General features: G+C 41.4%; 1 protein-coding gene across 1 annotated transcript in view; it reads right to left on the reverse strand.

The window, feature by feature from the left end:
- Positions 1-7115: 7115 nt before the first annotated feature.
- ERCC5 (ERCC excision repair 5, endonuclease) overlaps positions 7116-16035 on the reverse strand; it is a 55747-nt gene continuing 46827 nt past the window's right edge. Inside the window, exons 13-16 of the mRNA XM_073614458.1 lie at positions 14506-14650; positions 11107-11309; positions 8913-8995; positions 7116-7923 (exon numbers count right to left, since the gene is read on the reverse strand). Coding sequence (XP_073470559.1) covers positions 7396-7923; positions 8913-8995; positions 11107-11309; positions 14506-14650 — 959 coding nt within the window. The 3' untranslated portion in view covers positions 7116-7395. The remainder of the gene's footprint in view (positions 7924-8912; positions 8996-11106; positions 11310-14505; positions 14651-16035) is intronic.

A 16035-nucleotide genomic window follows, 5' to 3' on the forward strand; every position in this document is an offset into this window, starting at 1 on the left:
GAGACGTTTAACTCGCAGAACAGCTTCCGTCCGTTGAGGCTATATTGCAGCTGACCTAGCACATAGCTGCGGTCTTCACGCGCTCGCTGGCTGGACTTGGAGACCACTGGATCTAGATTATGCAGCCCGTCGCACAGCCAGGCAGTCGATTGTTGATCTTCAGGAGAAAATGCATGGAAGAAAGAGACAAAAAGCAAAATTTGCTAGGACCAAAAGATCCCAGCCATGAGCTAAGTCCTTACTCCTGACTAGACAGAAATAAACTGAATACCTAGAGCAGGGAGGGGGTTATATACTGACTGAGGACAGCTTATGGGCATAGCCAGGTGTTTTTTTTGTTCTGCCTAGTCCTACTCCTGGGGAGGCGATATAAACCCAATGGTCGAGATTAAGGAGGCGCTGTGTCCGTTGATGAAAGAAAGAGAAAACTGTATTATAAGGCTCCCATTTTCAGAATCAGGGATTCAACAATGGGACTGAACAAGCAGGTGCCTGCTCAGGGGTGAAGCAGGTACATTCAGATTTAAAATGTAAGAAAGAGGTCAAAGAGATTTGTAATAAGAGCTACAGCCTCCACATAACAAGCATAATCAATTTAAATGGACCTGCCTTAACTTTAAACATTTTCAGTAGATGGGGAAGCGTCCAAAGAGGCAAACACATATACTAGAGTGTACAAGGTCCACCAGATGACCAGGTCACTATCCAAAAGGGTCAAGGCCATCAGGTCTACGGTCTGAGTGCCCAGCAGCTGCAGATCTAGAGGAAAAAACTTTGCCCAATTAAAAATGCATGTCTTTTCTAACATGGCAGCTGGGTTCCAGATTCCTGTCCAGTAATTTATGTATGCCAATGAAGGCACAGAGAAAGCCAGCAAGTCTAAGAGAAACAGCCTGGTCTGCTTGGTGAAAGAGCAAGGAAAGCAGATTTGGGAGGTGGGCGCGCAGAAGTTTGAGATAACTGAAATGCCGCATACACATGGTCGGACTTTCCGACGGGAAATGTTCGATGTGAGCTTGTTGTTGGAAAGTCCAACTGTGTGTATGCTCCATCGAATATTTGCTGTCAGAATTTCTGCACACAAATGTTTGAGAGCAGGTTCTCAAATTTTCCGACAACAAAACTTGTTATCGGAAAGTCCGATCGTGTGTACACAAGTCCATCGCACAAAAGTTCACGCATGCTCTGAATCTAGCAGAAGGAGCCGCACTGGCTATTGAACTTCCTTTTTCTTGGCTCGTCGTACGTCACCGCATTCTTGATGCTCGGAATTTCCGACAACATTTGTGTGACTGTGTGTATGCAAGACAAGCCAACATCCATCAAAAAAAATCCACGGTTTTGTTGTCGGAAATTCCGATCGTGTGTACGCGGCAAAAGATAGGAGTGCAAATCAGTGCAGCAAGATGGTTAGCAGGTGAAGAGTATACAGGAAGAGGAGTACATTTCTGGGATGTGTGAGTTTGTGTACTAAGTATTTGTAGTGCTTTAAGGGCAGTGGGCCCCATATATTTTGTTTGTGATATATTCCCAACACCATTGTCGGGAATAGTGCCATGACGTAGTGAGTGATCAAAAGATCTAGTATCTTGGTCATCTGGTCTTTTTTTAGAGTAGGGTGTGTAGTGTCCACCACCACACGGTTTCTCTTACGTGTACCCGGGTCACTGTGCATGGAGTTACCTCCTTTTCTTGTGGATTCTGTGAAGTAAGAATAGACATGGATGAATCGGATTCTGTATCCTAATCAGTGACACCAAATTCATTCCCCAAATGTTGATTCCTAAAGTTATTTTTTCTTGGTCCCCACCCTTGGAATGGGGTTTGCCAACGATAGAATGGCATGTGTGGAGGGCTTTGCCTATCTTTGACTAATTTGCTTTGTTTTTTAAAGATAATATCTTTATTTATTTTAGTAAGGTAATCTTTGACCTCCTGCCATTTCTTGGTAAATTGTGCATGGTTTTTTTAAGTTGACACTCGTAGATTGTAGTGACAAAATTTCTTGGTTAAGATTTGCTAGTTTAGTCTGATAATGAGAAATAAGTAACTTTATAAGTTCTGTACTGCATTGTGTCAGTGTTTTTTCCCAAGATGCATAAGCGTGTGCAGGGGGTGTGCCTGGGCACACCCTAATCACCCTGTGTGGCGCAGATTCTCCCCTGCTGATATTTCATCAAAGCTCCCCAACAGGGCTCCTAAAAAAAATTTAAAAAAATAATAAATGAATAAAGGAAGTAAAAATAATAAACTACTGACACCATTCACTGCTCTACTGACAAGTCCACTGCTCTGCTGACACCATCCACTGCTCTACTAACACTGTCCATGTTTTAATACATTTGGGGTGCACACCCTAATGCAATAGGCTGCGCACACCTATGCCAAGATGTCTTGAGTTCAGAACTGACATTTTGAAAGGAGGGATAAAGTTGTATCATCAACCCAAGGGGGCTAATATTTTCACACACATATTGTTGCAAGAAGTCCACGTGCCAAAGCAGGTTGGACTTCTTTTTCAACCGTCTCATTTTTGTCATGTATTGATTGATCCCCATCTCCTGTCCTGTGTTGACGTTGCAATTGGTCTGAGTTTCATATAGCCTAGCCAGGCTGTACTCACAAAGTCCATATTGAAAAAACCCTTAAAAGCCTTGGGGGTAATGGTGGATTATACGAAATAGTAAAAAGTCACCAAAAAGAGTTAATGGGTGCTTCCACCCCAATAGTTTGACAAAAAGAGATTGCAAATTTAGTTGTATCCTCACAGGGTGACACTGTGGATACACAGATTAATGTACTCCTTTTACTCCTTCCCTCACAAACTTTACACATGCACAGACTATTTTCTGATCCCACATTCACAGCTACATGCTGTACAAAGTTCAGCGATTGGCACAATGACATGGTCGGACCACGCACCAATTGAGCTGATATACAAAATCTCTGAAATTTCCTCCTCCAGAACCAGATTCTGGAAGCTGAATGAAAGCCTATTGCAGACCCCAGAGGTCGTAGAGGATGTTCAAAAAGAACTGACTCAGTATTTTCAGATTAACTAGCATGATTGTGATACAGGGATTTTGTGGGAAGCCCACAAGGCAGTTATCAGAGGAGTCCTCATCAAGCATGGGTCACGACTCAAACAGCAGGAAGAGAAAGTCTCGTCTCTCCTTCTCAACAAGCATGCCCTGACCCCAGCGATTGAACGTAACCTCCTGTCACTTTGCAAGCAAGAATATCAAGCCAAGGCAGCTATACAGCGATGCCGAAAACAACTACGAATCAGGAGATAAATGTGGGAGAACGCTAACCCGTTCAATTAGAGAACAAAAGTTAGCTTCATACGTCCCTCAAATTGTTACGCCTCAGGGCCAAAAAGCAACACTTCCTAAACAGATTGTCCAGGGCTTTTGAGAATTTTACTCTTCCTCATACAACCTGCCAGACCAGTCTCCATAACAGACTGAAATAGACAGCTATATTACGATGTCCCACCTCCCTCAGCTAACCCCTGAGGTGTGGGAAGATTTGGACACCCCGATCTTTTTAGAGGAGCTTCAAAATGCACTCAGCAATGCGAAATTCGGCAAAGCCCCGGGGCCCAGACGGTTTCTCAATACAGTACTACAAACTGTTCCTCCCTATCATAGGCCCTCATATGGTGGAACTGTTCAATAAATTAGGCTCAGATACACTCTTCCCTTGGGATTCCTTAAAAGCCCATGTCACGGTGATCCCTAAAGAAAGTAAAGACCCAACTTGCTGTGGCAGTTACAGACCTATATCGCTTTTAAACTGTAACCTTAAATTATTCACGAAGATCACTGCCTCACATATCGCACAACATATATAACCACTGATTCACCTAGCTCAAGTAGGGTTCATCCCAACCAGAGAAGCCCACGACAACACACTTAAGGTGTTAAATCTTATTCACACAGCACAGAGGATGCAAACACCATGTATTTTAATAGACACAGATGCTGAAAACGCTTGATCGTGTGAATAGGCGCTTCAAGTTTGCTGTCTTATGACATATTGGCTTGAGGGAAAATATGCTCCACTGGATGTCCAAGATCTACTCACACTGACAGCCCAAGTAAAGGCCAACGGGATATTATCAGACCCCTTCCCCATCACGAACAGGACAAGACAGGGGTGCCCACTATCTCTGCTGCTTTTTGCTTTCTTTCTGGATCCCTTTCTTTGTACGATCCGCTTAAATCCAGACATCACTGAAGTCAAAGTAGGAAAAACACAACATAAAATTTCAGCGTATGCGGACTACTTGCTCTTTTTCCTTCCCTCACTAACCCTTCAATGTCACTACCAAACCTTATCCGTGAATTTGATACATATGGCCTAAAGTCAAATCTGCAGATCAACTTTGGTAAGTCGGAAGCCATGGGGGTGGGAGTTTCCCCGGCGCTGCTTAGGACACTGATCACAGGTTCAAATGGACAGACGTAGCTCTAAAATATCTTGGAACGTATATCCCCCAACCTGTCTCGGGTCTTTGAACTCAACTTCCCACCTCTTCTTACCAGAACTCGTATCTTGTTGGAGACTTGGCATCGGGGCTGCATTTGTGGTTCAGCAGGTGTAATCTCCTCAAGATGTGTATTCTACCCAAATATTAATACCTTTTCCAAACCTTACCAGTCAAGATCCTCTCCTTATACTTTAAACAGATTCACTCTTTATTCATAAAATTTATATGGGCTCACAAACGGCCCCGCTCTTCCCCCGATGGGGAAGTGATATAGGCGATTCCAGGATCTACTACCACTGGTTTATTTTATGGTTAGTACATTTCATAGCTTACCATTATATGAACTGTACACTGTCATAGATTCTATGTTAATCTTCTGATTTATGACACTTAATTTCAATGCATTTGTAATGTAATAGTTACATACTATTACTGTCATAACCTGGCTCTGCCTTTTGTGGTTCAAATAAAATATTTGAAAAAAATAAAAAAAAGAATTATACAAACAATTATACAATAAATAATGGATTTATTGGACCTCATAGTTTAGATTATGCTTGACAAACTGAAAGTGTTTTATCAGGAATATGAAATTCTGGGGTATGTGCCTGGTGTACCATGTACTTTTTTTAAAAAGTACCCTGTTCTCTTTGCATTGCTTCCTTTATGTGAAATCACTGGTGTTCCTGTCAGTTCCTCTGCCTTCCTATTAAAAACTGACCACACTAGGCAGGAGAGCAAAGTATGGTCAGTTTTCTAGTTGTGCTGGGAACTTAGTGGGCTCTCCTCCAATGTACAGACTTTTCCTGACCCCCCCCCCCCCCCCCCCCTGCACAGGCATTACCTGGGAAGATCAGTGTGCTGTTGCTTCTCCTCCCCCAGCTCATATGCAGCTTAAAACAGAGCGAATTGTGATCACTTAAAAAAATATATATAAATACCTTTTTTTTCCCCTTTTTTATAACATCTATACACAAATGTTTTGCCTTTCAAATTTTATTTTAAACTGAATGGATTGTTTTACAAGGTGAGGGTTTACAAATCACTTTTAGTTAGGATGTCAGAAGTGGTGAAACAATAGTAAGAAGATAAAAAAAAAAAAAAAAAAAAGAGAAAAGAAAAGAAAAAAAAGGCTTTTCTGGGTGGGGAGGCCTGGGAATAAAACAAAATTACCCAACTTCAGGGGTGTCAGTTTTGGACAGATAAGACAACTTTCTTTGTATGGTACCTATACACTTTAGAGCAAGTATTTCATGCTGTTCGGCACATAATTGCCTGGCAGTATTTACATGGAAAATTGTGATGCTTTTGTCTTGCCATATTAACCACTTACACGCCGGGCACATTCCAGCACTCCTCTCCTACATGTAAAAATCATCATTTTTCTGCGACATTGTAACTATTTTTTGTCACAAGATATTTGCGCAGCAATTTTTCAAACACGTTTTATTTTGGAAAAAAAAAAACACTTTCATGAATAAAAAAAAAAAAAAAAACAACACCACACAACACTCACACCACAAAACAGTCAAGTTAGCCCACTTTTCTTGTATAATGTGACAGATACGCCGAGTAAATAGATACCAAACATGTCGCGCTTTAAAATTGCGCACACTTGTGGTTTGGCGTCAAACTTCAGTACTTAAAAATCTCCATAGGCGACGCTTTAAAATTGTTCATAGGTTACATGTTTAGAGTTACAGGAAGTGGTCTTGGGCTAGAATCATTGCTCTCACTCTAACGTTTGCGGTGTATCTCACGTGTGTGGTTTGACTGTTTACATACGTGGGCACAACCTACATATGCATTAGCTTCTGCGTACGAGCACGGGGGCGCTTTCATTTTTTTTTATTGTTTATTTTACTTTTACACTGTAACAAAATGTTTTTGATCACTTTTGTTCCTATTACAAGGAATGTAAACATCCCTTGTAATAGGGATAGTGTGTGACAGGTTCTCTCCTCCAGGCAGGAAAGACTGAGATAAAAAAAAAAAATGAACGATCTCAGGCTTTCCTGCTGAGTCCCTGGTATGGTTTACTTCCACCAGTCCGGACGTGATGTCATAACGTCGTGCCCGGCCCTCCGAGAGTCATCGAGACTGCCAGGGACCAGCTGTCCCTCAGACATCTCTATGGCTAACTTCCACCGGCGGTGGATTCCTTCTCCAGTTCGCCGATCATACGGCCGATCCGGGGGATGTCCCCTCCCGCTGCCTGTAAGAATGATCAAGCAGCAGGCGTGATTTAGATATCACCACTGAAAGCCCATGGCGTCATTTGATGGCCTGTGGTTGGCAAGTGGTTAAAGTGGATGTAAACCTGATTCATTAAAATTAAGCTGGGCACATATATCTGCAGTGGTTTGTTATCTCTCTTCAAAGCCCTATGTCCCATAGCGGTCTCCTGCTCCGTTCTTCTGTTGGCCTAACTCCTGACAAGTTCTGTCACATGTGATAAAAGCAGCCTGGAGCTTTGTGTTGGGGAGTATGCTATAAATAGATTAACAGAGCCCCGAACTATTCAACGATCAGCTCTGAAAGTCTCTACCTATGAGGAGAGTAAATCTCCTAACACCATGTGCACTTTCTAAACGGTATATAAAGTTGAAGACAGCAGATATAGATGTAAAACTTATGTAAGAGGATTTGTTTCATCTCTGTGCATTATATGTCAGAATTTAGCTTTTACACAGAACGTAGTTAGAAAAATATTGTTTTTTATCATGAGGTGTTCTCTTTACTAGATGGCATACAGATAAATAGCTATGACAGTTGATACGTTAAAAAAAATGCATGATCTTGTCCTGACTGCAGCAGCAGAAATAAAAGGCTAAATTTCATTATACAAGTCATTGTATACAGAACAATGAATAAGTTATATATACAGTATATTCCCATATTCATTTCTTTCTTCCTCTCACAGTCCTTGACTTTTTATTTTTGCCCTGAAACACAGGCTTGGCAGTCACAAGCACCACCTTCTCTTCATTCTCACTTGAACTGCTCGTCTCCATTTTGTCTGCCTCTATAATTGGTGCAACAGTGCTTGTTTTTGATCTATTTTTACTTGTTGTACCAGTGTTTGCGTCTGAATCACTGCCTGTGGATGAGTTTTCATTATAAGAAGACAAGGGCCTTACACTGGACCCAATAAAGCCGCCCTCCACACAGACCTTGGCAGGACTCTCTGGTTCAGTCTTACTGTCTTTTTTTCTACTTGGTGTTTTTTTACGTCTTTTAATCGATTTTGCTCCTTTCTGGTTTCCATCATCTTTCTCGATAAGGGCAGTGGCTTCCTCTACTTCTGCAGTCACGCTGTCTTTCTCCTTCCTCTTCATGCAGGTTACAGCCCTACGCAGCCGCTGACTCTTCAGAGTGTGAGCCTCATGCTGTTCCACACGAAAAAAAGAATCTATTCGAAGCTGAGTCTGAGGACAAACACAGAAGAAAAATGGAGTACGCTTATAATGTAAATACAGATTCAAGAATATAAGTGTTCTTACTCAATTGGTGGCCACACGGGATCGGCTAATTCAATTCAAAATTCTCCACAAGGCCTAATTTACGCCGCAGAGATTACACTGAATCTACCCCACGATGGAACCCAATTGTTGGAGACACACCAGCAGACTTTAATATTTTCTGGATCTGTTCCCTCATAAAAGCATCTTGGGCCGATATTTTAATTTATTTGCTCAGTAACCACAATTTCTGTCCCTCAAACGGTGTCAGGTTGTCTCCTGGGCTTGGTCAACCATCTAGGCTTTTCTAAGGCCTCCAGAACACTTTTGTTCTATGCTAGAAAAGCTATTGTTTTGGCATGAAGATCGGATAGGCCCCCTACTTTGGAGAGCTGAAAGAAATTGGTTAATTTAGTGGTCCCATTGTATAAAATGACATCTCTCCCGAGGTTGCCCCAAAAAATTTCATAAGGTCTGGGACATCTGGATTGAATTTCCTTCCACTACTAATGCTAGAGACAATACTGTGCTTGACTGAGTGAGTTGTGTGTAAATGTTATGTTCCTTGATAAGGAGGGGCTATGTGGGGGTTTACCTAGTACCTCCTGATTGCCTACCTTTGTCATGTGATGCTGCTACCCTCGTTGATGGAGGGGTACCAGGAGTTGTGACTACAGTTGGGACGGTTTTATTTTGTTATTTTATATGTTGTTTTCTTTTGAGCCGGGGTATGCCCAAAGGCTCCGTTTTGTAATGTACTTTTCTAAAACGAATAAAAAAAAAAAAAAAAAGACAACTTTTGTTCAAATTTAGCTTTTCTGCCCATTAATATAGCAAACATCTCACCAACATCACTCATTTTTCAGTGTGTGACAGAACTCTAGCTTTACCAAAAAAAAAAAAAAAAAAATCAGTAATTATCAGAAGATCTGGAAAAAAAAATTGTCCAGGCTTACCTGTTGGACATTTAACTGCTTTAGTACTGGTAAAAGTGCTTCATCTGTCTTTGAGCGATACCATCCAAAACGGCTTTCACAGAATGTATTTGTGGTTAAGAAAATAGCAGCATATGTTTCAGATTCATTTAATTTTCAAGCTCAAACAAATATCCTTTCATCTTTCCCATCCACTACCCTCTGGTCTCTAAACTGTGGCCCATGGGCTGACTGTGGCCCTTGGGGCACTGTTCCTCCCACTGATATGGGGCACCAATCCTTCCACTATCATCAATGACGAAGCACCATTCCCCCCCCTGACACCATCACTGGGACACGATTCTTTCCGTGGACACCAATGATTGAGCACTATTCCGTTCTGACACCAACGATGAGGCACTATTCCTCCCATTAATACCAATGACGGGGCAGTATCCCTCCTCCTACAGACCACAAGTACAATGTAATTTTTAAACTCACTGACCACCAAGCCTAAGACATTGTATACTCCCACACATGCTGGGGCATTTTCTACTTTCACTGGCTACAGTCTGCCCCCCCTAAAGTCTGAAGGACAGTAAATTGGCCCTTAGAAAGTTTGAAGACCCCTAATCGAGCTCATTGCTTGGTTTGAAGACCCCTAATTGAGCTCATAGCGCGATTAGGGGAAACAAACATCTAAAAATACCCTCTTTACTTACCTAAACCCATGGTCAAGTGACTTTCGGGTCCTGATTCTTCAAATCCACACATACAGTTTTCTTCTGGCAGGGTCTTTATCACTGCCTTTGTGATGTGCACATTTCCTGTTGTGCTGTAGGAGACAGTAGGGACCGGGGTAATGAGAGATAACTTGCATATCCAGATCAAAAGGTGCTAGCGAGGAACATAGATGGCAGAATTTAGCTAGTATATCTTCTTTCACCAGGACAAGCGTATCCACCCCCCCCCTCCCCCATATTAGTTAAATATCATCATGCAAATAAAAAATTAAAAAAAAGAAAAAGGAAGAAGAGAATTTTCTCTAAAACCCACATCAGCAAAATGAAAATAAAAAAAAAAAGAGTTTTGGGCTCTGCTGTTGCTCTTCTTGGGGTGTCATATATGTCCCTTGCTGCACATAGTGGTTCCTCCTACTGACCCCTATGTCACTACAGCAGTGACACACTGATCAATGGCAGAGATCACAGCTACTAGCAAGAGACCATCCACCCGACAAACCTGGAAGTGCTGGATAGCAGTGGCACCCAGAGTACGAAGATTTAATGCTCTGCCAAAAAGGTCAGGATAAGAACCTGTGCTGACAGGCTTTTGTTCACATCAGACTAAACCCACTTTAATCAGGTCAGAAGGAGGTCAGTTGCACTCATCAATGAATTCTAAACTCAAACTGAGGCTCCCCAGCATTTATGGCTGTGGCCATCTTGAGTAAGGGAAGAGGATTCATGTAGTATTTACTTCCAGGAATCCATCTGTCCTTAGCTCAGGCACGTAGGCAGGAGGGCGTGTTTAGCTGAGAAAACCCCTCTCCCCTCCTGAAGACTACTGGGATGTATGGCATCACTTGCCTAGGCCTGGAAACTAGTAAGTAAGTATCTGAAGAAATGTAAAAAAAAAAAAAAAAAAAAGTTTAAAATAAGTAAATAAGTAAATATGATATACTTTCCTATCTATTTACTAATGCTAGCAGCATGAGGATTAAAAATAGTCAATGTGTTTATTGAAAGAGTGAAGTTCCACTTTACGTTCCTTCTTTTACATACAAGTGCCAGTTTCTCTTTTTTTCAAGGGTGTAAATGTTCTCCCCTATTATCACTCTTATAAAAAACAGTTCAACGCCTCCCTACACCCCTCCAGGCAAATGAATTGGTGCTATGCCTGCTAGGAAAGGATTCAGAAGCATCCAATGACATCACTGGGCTGTGACGTTACATGGTCATTACTACACTTTACAAATTGCTCTTTTCTTAAAGGTTTATGGCAGCACAATATATGATGAGAGCAATACTTAGATAAATAAAAAGGTACAAAAAAATCATTTTAGTTATGATGGCTTTTTTAGCATTAGGAGGGTAGAGCTCCTGAATGAACAAGGAGCAGGTCAGAACTATCAAATCATTGTATTTCTTTGAAGCAGCTTTCAAGTGAAGCAGACAAGGCTACAAGGCTTACAATATTCATTAGGACAATATCACTCAGTAAAACAGTAAAGGATATTCTCGTATTTGTTCCAGGTCTGGCCTCCCCCAGGAAAAAGCTCCTTTTGACTCATCTACCACTGGTTTTAGATATGCCTCAGCTACTGCCTTGTTAGGGAAGCCAGGGTGTAGCTCTAGATCCCGAAGTTTCTTCTTTACTTTGGTATCATTTGGATTAGGTCTAATTTTCTTATTTGCTTGAGCTTCTGCCCACCATTCTCTTGGAGAAAAAAAAAAAAAAAAAAGGAACATACTGGTAATAGCATCATTGTAAAACAATGGAAAGAGATCAGTAGCTTTTATGCTCTGAAATCCCAAGCAGGCTTGTCAGCTCTGGCTGGTGGACTATCCCACACATCTCTATTCCTGACATGCACACAGTGCATCTGGACAGTGTTCACAGCGCTTCACTTTTTCCAACATGTTGTTATGTTACAGCTTTATTCCAAAATGGATTAAATTTCCTCAAAATTCTACAAACAATACCACATAATGACAATGTGCAAAAAGTTTGTTTGAAACCTTTGCACGTTACTTAAAAATAAAACACGAAAAAAAAAAAAAAAAAAAAATCACATGTACATAAGTATTCACAGCCTTTGTCATGATACTCAAAATTGAGCTCAGGTGCATCCTGTTTCCACTGATCATCCTTGAGATGTTTCTACAACTTGACTGGAGTCCACCTGTGGTAAATTCAGTTGATGGGGCATTATTTAAAAAGGCACACACCTGTCTATATAAGTTCCCACAGTTAACAGTGCATGTCAGAGCACAAACCACAGGCCATGAAGTCCAAGGAACTGTCTATAGACCTTTAAGACAGGATTGTATTGAGGCACAGATCTGGGGAAGGGTACAGAAAAATTTCTGCAGCACTGAAGGTCTCAATGAGCACAGTGGTCTCCATCATCCGTAAGTGGAAGGAGTTTGGAACCACCAGGACTCTTCCTAGAGCGGGCCACCCTGCCAAACTGAGCGAACAGGGAAGAAGGGCCTTAGTCAGGGAGATGACCAAAAACCTGATGGTCACTCTAACAGAGCTCCAGCATTTTTCTGTGGAAAGGGGAGAATTTCCAGAAGAACAACCATCTCTGCAGCATTCCACTAATCAGGTTTGTATGGTAGAGTGTCCAGACGGAAGCCACTCCTCAGCAAAAAGACACACAACAGCCCGGCTGGAGTTTGCCAAAAGGCACCTGAAGGACTCTGACCATGAGAAACAAAATTCTCTGGTCTGATGAAACAAAGATTGAGCTCTTTCGCCAGAATGACAAGCGTCATGTCTAGAGGAAAGCAGGCACCACTCATCACCTGGCCAATAACATCCCTAAAGTGATGCATGGTGGTGGCAGCATCATGCTGTGGAGATGTTTTTTAGCGGCAAGAACTGGGAGACTAGCCAGGGTCGAGGGAAAGATGAATGCAGCAATATACAGAGACATCCTTGATGAAAACCTGCTCCAGAGCGCTCTGGACCTCAGACTGGGCAAAGGTTCATCTTCCAACAGGACAACCACCCTAAGCACACAGCTAAGATAACAAAAGGAGTAGCTACTGGACAACTCTGAACTTCCTTGAGTGGCCCAGCCAGAGCCCAGACTTGAATCCAATTGAACTTCTCTGGAGAGATCTGAAAATGGCTGTGCACCGACGCTCCCCATCCAACCTGATGGAGCTTGAGTCTTGTAGGTTGGAATTGATGCTAAAGGTGCTTCAACAAAGTACTGAGCAAAGGCTGTGAATACTTATGTACAAGGGATTTTTTTCGTTTTTTTATTTTTAATAAAATTAAGATTTCAAACAAACTTCTTTCACATTGTCATTAGAAGATATTGTTTGTAGAATTGTGAGGAAAATAATGAATTTAATCCATTCTGGAAGAAAGCTGTCACATAACAAAATGTGGAAAAAGTGAAGTGGTGTTAATACTTTCCAGATGCACTGTACATTCATTTCTTTCCCAGCAAAACAGTGCCACTGCTTTGACTCCCAAGAGAATGCCCACATACTGCGTGTAATAAGAGCTTTTGACAAATGTAGTTCTGGGAGTGTTCATATGTAAATATAGAAACCATGAACCCAGCAGTAGCCCTAAAAGAAATTTACAAGTATGCTAAGGATGTCACTGGGAGAAATAAAAGGGGTTTCCTGCAACAGTAACAAGGTAAATAAAAAAAACAAAAAAAAAAAACTGAATGGATGGTAGTGTTAGATGTACTAGCAGATTTAAATACACAACAACAACAAACTGAAGCTGAACTCCAGATCGCAACTTTTTAAGCAAACAGTTTTGTTTCCTTTTGGCATAAAGGCTTTACATGAATAAAAGCTGATAAAAATGCTGTGCAAACTGTTGGTGCTATATAAATCTTGTATAATAATAATCATCATCCATCATTGTAAGCACCCCTGTCAGTGTTAAATGGTTTGTCTCAAGACTCTAACTGCTATATCTGCAAGACAGCTTGTTCTGTTGAAAAACAGACTTGCTGACAGGATCATCAGGTGAAAATAAAATACTGTATTTATTGGCCTATAACTCACTTTTTCACCATGAAAATCGGGTGCAAATAGTGTGCGTGTGTGTTATACGCCAATACTTCAGTTTTAGCTGCCTCGGAGGGGACAGGGAGGGGGGGCAGGATGAGCGCCGTCAAATTACATAAAGTGAGAATTTCCTGTTTACTTGGCGGCCTCTGTAATAGGAACTCACGTCTCCTGGGCCTCCATTGGACCACTGTTCTGTCTATCATAGGAGATTCTCACTGTATGTAATCTGTCGGCACTCATCCCGCCCCACTCCTTGTCCCCTCTGGGCTGCAGATGGGCATCGATCAGGCTGCACTGATGTGGACTGATGAGGCTGCATTGATGGCACTTGTGAGGCTGCAGATGGGCATCGATCAGGCTGCACTGATGTGGACTGATGAGGCTGCATTGATGGCACTTGTGAGGCTGCAGATGGGCATTGATCAGGCTGCACTGACGGCAATGGTGAGGCTGCAGATGGGCACTGACCCTTATTTTGCTTCAAAGATCCTTATTTAAAATCTAAGTTTTTTTCCTGAAACTTTCTCTCTTAAAATGAATGTGCATGTTATACACCTGTGCGTGTTATATGCCGATAAATACGGTAAATAAGAAAGAAAACGAATGCAGCCATCACATCTAAGAATTGGTAAGCTACAATATAATAAAAATAAATAAATAAATAGCTTTAGGGCTTAATAGAGTAACATGAAAGGACTCTATCTTAAATGTCCATTTGTAAAATTAAGATGCTACAAAATGATGAAAACCATTTAAAAACATCAGTTTAAAAAAACATTTAATTCAAAATGTGGAAATAAATCCTGTATGGGAAAAAAAAGTTTTCTTGCACCCTTCATTTACCACGAAGAGAAAAGACTTACTTAAATTTCAGCAGAGGCTCCAGCCCATGTCCAGGAAATTCATTCAGTATTTCCATGGCAGACACAAAGCCAACAGAGGGTATTCCTTCAGTATAGTCACTTCCCATCAAGTAAGCTAAATTAATAAGCTTAGTGCGATCCAGGCCTGAGTGTTACACAAAAAGAAGTTTCATTTAGGGAGCAAGATAACCTGACCTAGATTTACCAATAAAGCGGTATTCCATAGCTATGCAAGAAACACCTAATACACCTTTGACAAGTCAAGTGTAACACTCCAGTAAACCTTTAAAGAATGTGTTATCATGTTTCATATTCCTGATATGTGTTTGTTGCACCATGTAGGTGTGTTAAAAAGTATCCTGTTCTCTTTGTATTGCTTCCTTTGTGTGTTCCTGCCAGTCCCCCTACTTTCCTTTTTCAAACTGACCACGCTAGGCATGAAAAGACCATCATTCCCAGTGCGGTCAGCTTTCTGGCTGTGTTGGCAGAACAGCCTGCCTGTCCTCTAATGATCAGACTGGTGCTGACATTACCCCCCCCGCCCCCGCAGAGATTCACTGGGAAGATCGGTCTACTGCTGTTTCTCCACCCCCAACTCTCTTCAAGCCCCTTATGCAGCTGAGAACAGGGATTATGATAACTTAAAAAAATAATAATAAATTAAAAAAAAAAAAAAAAAAAAAAAAAAAGGTCTTTATAATTTTTTTTATATCTATACACAAATGTTTTGCCTTTCATTTGTATTTGAAACTGAATGGGTTGTTTTGCAAGATGAGGGTTCATGTACTTTACGCACTGCAACCAATGGCTATTAGTCACACTATTGGAATGTTTCTAATCTATTTTTTTTTTTCTTTTTTTGTTTTCAGGGATTTCATTACCTTACTATAGTTTATCCTTCAACCTGTCTGGGAAACTTTATAGATAGGCAACACCTATCCAAATATTGATCAGTGGTTCCAAATTAATAACGACTGCAGTATGAAACAGACATAAAAAGGATACACTGCGCATCTTTTCAAATCACAGTTCTGTACATTCAGTGCATTTGAGTTTTTTTTTTTAACAAACATTCTAACATAGATTCACACATTAACCACTTGCCTCCTGTGAGGTTTTACCCCCTTTATGACCAGGCCATTGCTTGCGATTCTGCATTGCGCTACTTTAAAGCGGCTGTATACCCGCTGTTTTTTTTTTTTTTTTCTCTATACCTGCAAGGGAAAAGGCATAATGAGCTAGTATGCACCGCATACTAGCTCATTATGAGATACTTACCTTAGAACAAGGCGCCGGCATCTCACATGGTCCACGCCGAGGGAGCTGACATTTCCCCTCGCGCTGTGAGTGGCCGGAGCCGCGATGTCGTCACTCCCGCGCATGCGCGCGGGAGACTTCTGTCCAGCAAGCTCCGGAGTTTGCCGGGCTGTCTGGTGAGAATCCCCTGTGCGCATGCGCCGCTGCAGTCAGCGGCAATATATATATATATATATATATATATATATATATATATATATATATATATATATA

This window comes from Aquarana catesbeiana, linkage group LG02, assembly GCF_042186555.1.
Source record: "Aquarana catesbeiana isolate 2022-GZ linkage group LG02, ASM4218655v1, whole genome shotgun sequence".
NCBI lineage: Eukaryota > Metazoa > Chordata > Amphibia > Anura > Ranidae > Aquarana > Aquarana catesbeiana.